Source organism: Castor canadensis, chromosome 15, assembly GCF_047511655.1.
Source record: "Castor canadensis chromosome 15, mCasCan1.hap1v2, whole genome shotgun sequence".
Taxonomy (NCBI): Eukaryota; Metazoa; Chordata; class Mammalia; order Rodentia; family Castoridae; genus Castor; species Castor canadensis.
Window position 1 is genome coordinate 18,061,913 of NC_133400.1, and position 11,261 is coordinate 18,073,173.

The following is an 11,261-nucleotide window of genomic DNA, read 5'->3' on the forward strand; positions in this document are numbered from 1 at the left end:
CTATTTGCTTGTTAAGCTTACTGATGAGGATGGATTGAGCTTAGTTTAAGGCCAGGCTAGGCAACACAGAGAGACCACCTATCTCAAAAACAACGAAACCAAAGCAAAAACAAAACATAGTTCACGAATTCACTTTTCTGAATAGAGCTTATAATTGCATGGAATAGTTGACCTGTTGGGGCGGGGACTATCCAGGCAGCTAAGCTCAGACGTGAGCACAGCTAGGAAGTGAGAGTAGGATCACTGGACCCCCCTCCCAGTTCCCCTCTAGGGTCCTCCCCCAGTTGCGGGTCCACAGAGCCAGACTGGGCTACACAGCAAGGCAGGTGCAGGGCCAAAGCTACAGAGCGGCGGGTGGCGGGTAGATGCACTCTGCATGCTGATGCCCGCCGGGCCCATAGGGGCGCCATCCAACTTGGGAGCGGGAAGGCCCTGGCGCCCCCTGGCGGCTGCGCTTGGCTGCGTGGAGGATCCCCGCGCGTGCGTTGCAGAGTAGCGTGAGTGCAAGCCTCTCCAAGTGAGGCCGCGTCCTGGGTCACCTGTGTCGACGGTCGGGACCCCCATGGTCGCCCTCTGATCTTCGCCTGCCAGTCTCAGGTTCTCGCGAGGGTCACCCGTGTCCGTCTACCTGTCCCTGCGCAACATGCAGCTCACCGACCTCAAGGGTCCCTGCATGCTCGGCGGGAAGCTTCGGCTGTATCTGCTGTTCCTGCTCCTGCTGCTGCTGCCGCTGCTGCTGCCGCCGTCGCAGCTGGTAACCCGCGCCCAGACCATAACCAGCACCTCCAGCGCCCCGACTGCCCCGGGCACCTCCAGCACCCCCAGCCTACGGGAACGTGTTCGGGCCCTGATGCGGGACTTCCCACTTGTGGATGGGTGCGTAGGTACTACGTGAGGCGCAAGTGGGGCCTGAGTGCACCCCTGAGCCGCAGAAGGTTCTGAGCATGCGGGACTAGCAACCAGGCCTCCTCGTTAACACATCCTGGATGCTGTCCCCCAATACCCCATTGCTGGTGGAACCCTCCCTCCCTCCCTCCAACCTGGCTTCAGGCATCTCCATCTTGTCTGGGGTTCTAGAGGCCTGGTGGAGTGGGAAAGGGTATGCCCAGTCAGTTAACATTCTCTTCCTGACTTGCAGGCCATGTTCCCACTCTGACCTTGTCTTGATACCCCCAGCCACAACAGTCTGCCTCTGCTCCTGAGAGAGCGTTTCCAGAACAAGCTGCAGAATGTGAATTTGCGAAATTTCAGCCAGGGCCAGACCAGCCTGGACAGGCTTAGCGATGGCCTCGTGGGTGCCCAGGTACCACAGGGACACACAGGGTGCCACAGCATGACTGCTGGGGGATGCTGGGGGCCACAGAAACCTGGGTAGGCCAGCCTCCAGGTGACTAAGTACATGGGGCATACAGTGCACTATCACGAGGGTGATGGGGAGTGTGGAGGCCTCATGGGTACCAGTTCTGTGGAGACCAGAAAATCCCTGGTGAGCAGTGGGGTTTGCCAAAACCACAAATGATATGGTAAATTGCCCTGGGGCATTCACATGGCACACGGACAAACAGCAGACTATGATGTGTCGTGAGTCCACAGTTCCACCACTGGCAGCAAGTTTAATAGTCATCAAAGTACCATGGGCCCAATCAGTGTCTCACTGGGGGTCACTGGCTCAAATGGGTACTGTGGGGTGAGGCAGGAATGGCAGGCCTATGGTGTCTGAAACCACCTTAGCCTCATTCTGGATCTCTGGATCTACCCCCAGTTCTGGTCAGCCTACGTCCCATGCCAGACCCAGGACCGGGATGCTGTGCGCCTCACCCTGGAGCAGATTGACCTCATCCGCCGCATGTGTGATGCCTACTCTGAGTTGGAACTTGTGACCTCAGCTGAAGGTGGGCTGGTGGATGGGGAGATAGTCTGGGGTTTACTCTGCTTCTACCCCTGGGCTCTGACCACTTGACTCTGTACTCTTTTCTAGGTCTGAATAGCACTCAAAAGCTGGCCTGCCTCATTGGTGTGGAGGGCGGTCATTCACTGGACAGTAGCCTCTCCGTTCTGCATAGCTTCTATCAGCTGGGAGTGCGCTATCTGGCGCTCACCTTCACCTGCAGCACACCCTGGTGAGCACAGTGCCTGGCCAGGGTGGAATGGCAGATAGCGTGGTGGGGAAATTGCCTTCCCTGTGATGGGCTTGACCAGGGAGATGAGGATAAAGTGGGATCCATAGAGGGAGGCTGGACTCCCAGCAGGTCCCTCACACTCCTAGAAAGTAGCTGGCCTTGGGTCCTCACCTGTTCTGGAGGTGAGATGGATGGACAGAGGGCCCCTGATCACTGATGGCCAAGGTGTGGCCAGCTAGATTGTTCTTCCCTGGCTGTCCTGCAGGGCAGAGAGTTCCACCAAGTTCAGACACCCCTTCTACACCAACGTCAGCGGGTTGACAAACTTTGGTGAGGTGAGGACTCCTGTTCCATACCCTATCCCACCTGTTTCTTACAGATATGTGCACACACTTTTGCTCCCTGACATCCCCTGTCCCCCAAAACCCAAATGTCCCTGCAGAAAGTGGTGGAGGAAATGAACCGCCTGGGCATGATGATAGACTTGTCCTACGCCTCTGACGCTTTGGTAACACGGACCCTGGAGGTATCTCGGGCTCCCGTAATCTTCTCCCATTCAGCTGCCAGGGCTGTGTGCAACAATTTGCTGAATGTTCCTGATGATATCCTATACCTACTGGTGAGTAGCCACACCAGCCCTCAAATCCAGAGCTAGGCATGCCTTATGTAAAGATTCTTGACCCTGAACAAAGAAAGCTATCAGCCCAGGTCTCATACAGTGTTGGACCCAAGGCTGGTTAATCTTCCTCCATCTCTGAAACTCGAGGCCAAATCAGTTTCACCTGGGAACTTGCAAACCCAGGGAGGGAAAGCCTCTTCCAACCCCTGAAGCCAGGATGGAATGCTGTTCTGCCAGGATCTCCACAGCAAGGGAAGCACACTGGCAAGCCAGAGGGCTGAGCTGAGTGTCCCTTTTTCTATTGCTGTAGAAGAAGAATGGTGGCATTGTGATGGTGACGCTGTCCATGGGGGTGCTGCACTGCAACCTGTTTGCTAACGTGTCTACTGTGGCAGGTGAGTCCCACCTTGGCTCTGCGCAGCTCTGATTTGGACTGTGGCCACCAGAGCCCTTGAGACAGCTCCAGCAACCTAGCACCCTCCCAATGACCCAGGGATGGCAGACTCAGTTCTTTATTATCATCCAAATGTGAGGCCACAGTCAGAACAGTCAGGTTTGATACTTCTGACTCTTTTTTTTCTCCTTTTCTTTTATCGTATACACATTTACTTACATGTGTATACATGTCTGACTCTTGTTTTTGCTCCAAATCTTTGACCTTATTTCATTCCCCACATCTCTGGGCAAGACAGGCAGAGCCCTTTGAGGTTCTCAGGGAACCTAGATGCAGGAAGAGGTCAAAGGGGTGATTCTGAGGTCTATTCCAGCCCCATATTCTGCCTGAGTCCAGTTCAGGACTTGTGACTGTCTTGTAGAGTCAACTATCATGGCCTGAAGTGCTGCAGGCAGGAAATCTAGCCAAGGCTGAGCTTCCTTAGCTCAGGGCTGGTCCCAGGGTTTAACTTCAGTCTTGTACTTCAAACCACCAACCTCTGCCCTCTAGATCACTTTGACCACATCAGGGCAGTCATTGGATCTGAATTCATTGGGATTGGCGGAAATTATGATGGATCTGGCCGGTGAGTGCTTACTCGCAGCTTGGGTTGGGTTGGGGTATAGTGGGGAGTCTTTTAGTCTTAGTTCCCCATCTTGGAATTCTCCCATCCTTTAGTCCTTGACCACAAGGCTCTGGTCTTCTGGTCTGCCTGACCTCTCCCCATGCCTGGGACCTGTTTCCTATGTGTCTCCCTGTCATTTCTGTGGTCCAGTGGACCCACTCCAAGTCATCACACTTGTTAAGTATTTCCTTCCACCAAGGGAACCCAGTTCAAATGCCACTCCCAGCCCAAACAGATCTGTTGTGGACCTACCATGTGCTCAGCTGGTAGAGCTACAATCCTCAGGACATTTCCAAAGTGGCATTTGCTAGCCTGAAGAACTTGGCCTTCAGTTTTAGTCACATATGCTTCAAACCCTAGACCAGGATCAGGGTCAGTGTCCCACAGCCGACTGACTGGTGGGTGGCCCCACAGCTTCCCCCAGGGCCTGGAGGATGTGTCCACATACCCAGTGCTGATAGAGGAGTTGCTGCGTCGGGGCTGGAGTGAGGAAGAGCTTCAAGGTGTCCTTCGAGGAAACCTGCTGCGGGTTTTCAGACAAGTGGAACAGGTATGCAGGATGGTGGGTTCGGTGGCTGGAACAAGCAGAGGGAGGGGGGTTTCTGTGAGTTGTCTGACTGCCGACTCTCACCCCCAGGTGAGAGAGGAAAGCAGTGTCCAGAGTCCTCTGGAGGCCACATTTCCAGACAGGAAGCTGAGTAGTTCCTGCCACTCCCACCTAGTACCTGGGCCTCAGAATAAACACCTGCCTACACACCTGAAGGTGACCAAGCAGCTAACCAATCAGGTCCCCCGGAGGCCCTCAAAAGCCTCCCCACATCCCATTCTAGGCCTCGTGGCTGCTGCCACCTTCCCAGTTCTCATCCTCTGGCCCTGGTGACCTAATCAGTCTGTGGCAAAGAACTACAAACCCCCACTCCCCCCAGGTGGCCAGGTTCCAGTAAGAATAAATATTTGAGGCATACAGCCAGTTGTGTGTGTCCTTCCTTCCTTTGTGGTGGAAATGGGGACAGGACAGCTCTTGGTTGTTGAGGGGTCTTGCAGTCTAGCCTCATCTGCTCAAGGTGAGGGGTTCCACTCAACTGCAACCTTGGTCCTCAGGAGGGGAAGAGACAACTCATCCAATACTTAGGCTGACAGCCCGAGCCCACAGAATAACACAAGGAAAATGAGTTTAGTGTCAGCCCACTGTGGAGTGTGACCTCTGAAAGGTTACACTTTTTGCTTGTTTGTTTTTATGTGCCCAGTCTGGCCCAGAATTCCTGGGTTCAGTCAGTCCTCTCAACTAGCTGGGACTACAGATACACAGCACTAGTAGGCAAGTGCTCTACCACTGAGCTACATTCCCAGCCCTTGTTTTTTTTTTTTTTTTTTCCGGTATGGGGTTTGAACTCAGGGCCTTGATCTTGCTAAACAGGCACTTTACCACTTGAGCCACACCAGCCCTTTCAGCCCTCCTAGCCCTTGGTGTTTTGAGACAGTCTCACTACATATGCTGGACTGGTCTTGAACGTATAGGTCCTTCTGCCTCAGTCTCCCAAGTGCTGGGATTATTGGCCAGCACCACCACTCCCTGCCAATTGTTTTTTTTAAAGAGGCTGATACTCTTGTTTGGAACTTGTTTGAGATTATTGGGAGATAGCCCTTACAGGGATTTTTTTTTAATTTTTTTTTTTTAATTCATTTAAACTCATAGCAGAGGATGGTTTCGACCTATCGACCTCTGGGTTATGGGCCCAGCATGCTCCCGCTGTGCCACTCTGCTCACCCTTACAAGAATTTTAAGACAAGGTATGGGGGCATACATCTGTAATCCCAGCTTCTCAGAAGGCAGAAGAAGGAGGATTGAGGTCCAGTGCTGGCCTGGGCAAAAAGCTCCAGACCCTATCTGAAAAATAACTAAAGCAAAAAGGGATGGGGCAACTGGGTGCTGGTGGCTCATGTCTGTAATTCTAGCTACTCAGGAGGCAGAGATCAGGAGGATCACGGTTTGAAACCAGCCTGGGCAAATAGTTCGTGAAACCCTCTCGAAAAACCCTATCACAAAAATTGGACTGGTGGAGTGGCTCAAAGTGAAGGCCCTGAGTTCAAGCCCCAGTACTGAAAAAAAACAAAAAAACCGGAAACGAATATTATCTGCTTGGTTCACACAGACCACTTTTCTTGGGCCACTTTCTTCTAGGAGTAAGGCAGAACCATGTGTAAATTCCTTCTTTGGAGTCTTGAAATTGGGAGAAAGAAGTTCCAGTGCCACCCATGATATAAATCAAGGGTCTATGTATGTGTGGATCAATTGCTTTTTTTTTTTTTTTTGGTGGTGCTGGAGATTGAAACCAAGGTCCTTGCACATGCTAGGCAAGTGCTCTACTATTTGAGCTATGCCTCCAACCCTCTCTATTTAAAAAAATTCTGTTTTATTTATTTGGACTATTTGTTTATCATGTCAATAGCATAATGCCTTAATATGGCAACTTAAAAATAAATTTTGAGCCAGGTGCCAGTGGTTCATGCCTATAGTCCTAGCTACTCAGGAAGCAGAGATCAGGAGGATCATGGTTCAAAGCCAGCCCAGGGCAAATAGTATTGAAAAATATCCAACCAAAAAAGGGCTGGTGGAGTGGTTCAAATGATAGAGCACCTACCTAGCAAGCATGAGGCCTGAGTTCAAGCCCCAGTATTGCAAAAAAAGAAAGTTTTGATATCTGATAGGGTTAGTCTTCCCACTATGTTCTTCTTTAAAAGTTTATCAGTCAGGGTTTCATCAGTTAAGTAGAACCACTTACTAATAAAAAATAAGAGATTTATTATAGGGATTAGGCTGTATGCACACATTGGAGATATCTTCCAGGCTGTATGTACCTCTGCATCTGGTGTTGGGTGTCAAGTCTTTATGGGTCGTCTGCATAGCCATTTGGAAGGAAAGCTGGACGTGAAGAATGAGCCCATAAAGAAAAATAAATATCTGGATATCTGTTTGAGAGAGAAAAAGATAATTTCACACCATATATAGTGTAGCATACAAAATAAAATTAATTGGAATGTGTTATTGATCCCAATGCAAAAGAATAAAATTTATAGAATGTGGTATAGGAAAATAATTGTAACCTGAGTATAGGGACACTAGACCACAAAAAGTACTAACAACAGACTGGATGTGGTGGTACACACACCTGTGATCCCAGCACTTGTGACGCTGAGGCAGATGAATGATCAGTTTGAAGCCAGCCTGGGCTACATAGAGAGACCCTGTTTCAAAAAAAAAAAAAAACTAGGCGAGGCATTTGAATAAGAACTTTATGAGAAATATCCCAATTCCTTATAAGCATACAAAAAATAGTTAACCTTAGACCTTATTAGTCACTTAAGAAAATGCAAACTAAAACTCAGAATCAGCTTGGAGTATGGTAGAACATGTACTGAGTATGACCAGGCCCTGGATTCACACTCCAACACACACAAAGCAAAACTCAGGCCAGGCACCAGTGGCTCATGCCTATTATTCTAGCTACCCAGAAGGTAGAGATCAGGAGGGCAAATAGTTCTTGAGATCCTATCTTGAGACCCTGTCTTGAAAAGATCCATTACAAAGAAAGGACTGATTGGCTAGACACTGGTGGCTCATACCTGTAATCTTAGCTCCTTAGGAGGCACAGATCAGGATTGAGGTTTGAAGCCAGCCCAGGCTAATAGTTTGAGAGAATCTATCTTGAAAAAAACCCTTCACCAAAAAAAAAAAAAAAAAAAAAAAGGATGGTGGGGTGGCTCAAGGTGAAGGTCCTGAGTTCAAACCCCAGTGCCACAAAAAAAAAAAACCCAAAAAATTCAGAATGAAGATGCCTAAGATTCAGCATATCTGAATTTGTTTGTTTGTTTATTTATTTATTTTTGTGGCAGTGCTTAGGGCCTCATGCTTGCTAAGCAGGTGCTGTACCACTTGAACTACTCTGCCAGCCTTTTTTTGTTTGTTTGTTTCTTTAATGGTACTGGGGTTTGAATTTAAGGCCTCCTCTTGGTAGGCAGGTGCCTTCTGCTTGAGCCACTCCACCAGCCCTTTTTTGTGTTGGGTTTTTTCAAGATAGTGTCTCAAGAACTATTTGCCCAGGCTGGCCCTGAATCTTTATTCTCCTGATCTCAGCCTCCCAAGGAGCTAGGAGCCAGTGGCACCTATCTTTGTTGTTTTTTTGAGACAGGTCTCACTATGTAGCCCAGGCTAACCTCATACTTGCTATGTAGCCCAACCTGGCCTGGTACTTGAGGTCCTCCAACCTCAACCTCCCAGTGCTGGGATTACAGATGTGTGGCACAATGCCTGACCTATATTCATGCTTGTTTTCTGGCCCATTTGTAAACGAATAGTTATATTTAAATCTTCCACTTCTGGTTGTGTAATTATCAGTTTTCTCCTATAGTTTTAGCAATTTCTTTTTTCTTCTTTTTTATATGGAACACTTCACGAATTTGCGTGTCAACCTTGTGCAGAGGCCATGCTAATCTTCTCTGTATCATTCCAATTTTAGTATACGTGCTGCCAAAGCAAGCACTAGCAATTTCTTTTAAAAGGGGTGAAATTCATATACTATGAGAGTTCATCATTTAAAAGTGAACAATTCAGCTGGGTAGTGGTGGCTAACACCTGTAATCCTAGCTACTCAGGAGGCAGAGGTCAGGAGAATCGTGGTTTGAAGCCAGTCCGGGCAAATAGTTCATGAGACCTTATCTCCAAAGAAACCCATCACAAAAAAAAAAGGCTGGTAGAGTGGTTCAATGTGTAGACCCTGGGTTCAAACCCTAGTACCCCCCTCCAAAGAAAAGCGAACAATTCAGTGGTCTTTATTACATTCACAAAACAGTAGTCCAACCATCACTTCTATCTAATTGCCAAACATTTTAATAACCCTAGAAGGAAGCCCTGTTCTCACTCGCTAGCCAGTAAGCAGTTACTCCCTACCCCCATCCAACCACCCATCTGTTTCTCTCTGTATGAATTCACACCTATTCTAGGTAATTCTTTTTCTTTTCTTTTTTTTTTTTCTGTGGTACTGGGTATTGAACTAGATATTCCTTATAGATGGTATCTTATAATATTTTATAATTATATAATAAAATATTTTGTGTTTTGTTTCACTTAGCATAATGTTTTTGAAGCTTATCACTTTTCTCCATCTTTATTTCACTTTCTGGGATTCCTGTTAGATATTAGAACCTGTTTCTATACTCTGTATCACTTTTATATTTTCTTTTTTTTTTTTTTTCTTTTTTGGGAGATTTCCTTAATTTGATCTTTCCAATTTACTAATTCATTCTCAGTTATAACCATTCTGCTACTAGACCATCTATTGTATTATTTATTTCAAATATGTTTGTTGTAATTTAAATACATGGTCCTCTATTCTTTGATACTTCTCCCATCCAGAAGTGGGATCTGTTTCTCTCCAACCTCCACACAGCTTTTTTATTTTTTTCTTTTTCCCTTTTTTCTTTTTCTTTCATTCTTCCTTCCTTTCTTCCTCTCTCTCTCTCTCTCTCTCTCTCTCTCTCTCTCTCTCTCTTCCTTGTTTGTGTACTGGGGATCAAATCCAGGGTCTCAAACATGTGTTCTATCAAGGACCTATACACTCAGCCTCATTCCAACTCCTCTTCCATCTGGACTTTGTAACCTCATGACCAGTAGAAGATGACAGAAGTGATACTATGCCAGTTTCTAGGCCTAGGCCCTAAAGAAAAACAACAAAAACCCCAAAAAACTCAGCTTCTACTCCCTGCTTCTTCTTTTTTTATTTTATTTATTTATTTATTTATTGGTGAGGCTGGGGTTTGAACTCAGGGTTTCACATTTGCCGAGCAGGTGCTCCACTGCTTCAGCCATACCCTCAGTTCTACTCCCTGCTTCTTAATGCCTCTATAAAATGCAGCTGTTATACCATAAGGAAGCTGAATTGGCCATGGAAGGCACACAAAGACTCAATGCCCCGATGGGCTCCAAGCTTATGACCGCTAGTCATGTGACTGAGTCATCTTGGAAATACATCCTCCAGTTCCAACTGATGCTATGTAAAGATGACTTTTACTCAGTGTGCCTATTTGTGAACAAATAAATATTGCTGTTTTAAGATACTATGTTTTGGGGGTGGTTTGTTATATATAAATAGATCCCTAGAACAATTTTATTTTTCATGCTTTATATTTCTGCTTATTCTATTTAATACTTTGTTTCATATTGATAATATGGTGTCTTATCTTTTATTTGACTAATTTTGAATTCTTGATCCAAGTGTTCTAGCAGTCTACTTTATAGATGCTTTCTTTTGAAATGTCTGTCCTCCTCAAATGTCTTTTGATTTTTGCTTCTGAGGTTATTTTTCTGATGAGGACAGTGGTGTGGGTTTTGTTTTTTGTTTTTTTTTTTAACCAGTCCCAGAGTTCCTGAGAGTCCCCTCTAAGGCAATCAGGTAGTGGCCTATCTGATCCACACAGCACCTGACCCCACCCCTAAGGCCTCAGGTGTGTGTGGCAGGGTAGGAGCTATAGGGAACCTTTGTATTAGTGTTACCCGAGTTCCCAACCATAAAGCCTTGCTCTAGTTCAAACACTCACCTGTATTAAGGGAAAAGGACACATAAAAATGGAAAATGAATTTATTTACCCGTGTTTTGTTTTATAACTGGGGTTTAAACTCAGGGTTTTGTGCTTGCACGAAGTCAGGGCTAGTCAGTAGCTAGGATTATAGGCATGAGCCACTGGTGCCCGGCTTTATTTATAATTTTCACCAAACTAAGGAGAGAAAAATGCTCAATCTGTCTACACCATGTCCTTAGCAGTGTTACAATTTGTGGAAAAGATGAAGCAAAGATCAGGAAATAATGCTTGCTTAGATTTAGCTGGGAACTGGGCTATAGTCTTTCTCCTGGGGTAAGTCTTTCTCCAGGTGTCAGGGCTCTTGAGGTTGGCCATTTTCACCCCCAGCATGGTATTTCTTGCAGGAATCCTAATTCCTAGGGCCCTATTCTCATAGGGGCACCAGCTCATTCTTTATTCAAAACATGGTTTAGGGGACTGGTGGAGTGGCTCAAGGAAGAGAGCACCTGCCTAGCAAGCATGAGGCCCTGAGTTCAAACACCGTACTGGCAAAACAAAACAAAGCCAAAGGACCAAAACAACGTGTTGGGGGAAGGTTCTGCCATACCAGGATGACAAAATTGACAGGGTCCTGCTCTTGTGAAGTCCAGTCTAGTGGGCATGACAACTTTAATCAAAGCTTCCCACCAAGACTTTCTGCCCACAAGTGGGTACCACGAAAGGAAAATGACCCAAGGGACGCCCTGTGGGATGGGTGCTACCATCCAGACCCCCCTGATAAGAGGAGTTTGGCAAGTGAGGCCAGAGCAGAGGCTACCAGCATAGAGCTGGGGATACCCAGAAACTCAAGAGTCAAAAGCAATTGAAAAGGGCAGAGATGTAGCTAGT

At 47.0% G+C, this 11,261-nt stretch overlaps 1 protein-coding gene and 1 non-coding gene across 2 annotated transcripts; one reads left to right on the forward strand and one right to left on the reverse strand.

Annotated features, from left to right (window-relative positions):
• Positions 1–643: 643 nt before the first annotated feature.
• Dpep3 (dipeptidase 3) lies at positions 644–4,811 on the forward strand. Its single transcript, XM_020171148.2, has 10 exons — positions 644–876; positions 1,177–1,303; positions 1,763–1,892; positions 1,979–2,120; positions 2,386–2,455; positions 2,563–2,739; positions 3,050–3,134; positions 3,683–3,758; positions 4,212–4,347; positions 4,435–4,811. Exons 1-10 carry the CDS (start codon positions 644–646, stop codon positions 4,675–4,677), a joined length of 1,419 nt encoding a protein of 472 aa, XP_020026737.2. The 3' UTR covers positions 4,678–4,811.
• A 3,420-nt stretch (positions 4,812–8,231) lies between these two features.
• On the reverse strand, positions 8,232–8,338 carry LOC141417633 (U6 spliceosomal RNA). Its single transcript, XR_012442285.1, has one exon. It is a non-coding gene; the product is annotated as a U6 spliceosomal RNA (small nuclear RNA).
• Between the last annotated feature and the right edge of the window lie 2,923 nt (positions 8,339–11,261).

Excerpts from the sequence above, each read along its gene's own strand:
- Dpep3 (XM_020171148.2), top strand. The coding sequence starts at position 644 with ATGCAGCTCACCGACCTCAAGGGTCCCTGCATGCTCGGCGGGAAGCTT. Across the intron at positions 1,893-1,978 it reads ACTTGTGACCTCAGCTGAAG|GTCTGAATAGCACTCAAAAG; the intron begins GTGGGCTGGTGG and ends ACTCTTTTCTAG. Across the intron at positions 2,456-2,562 it reads GGTTGACAAACTTTGGTGAG|AAAGTGGTGGAGGAAATGAA; the intron begins GTGAGGACTCCT and ends ATGTCCCTGCAG.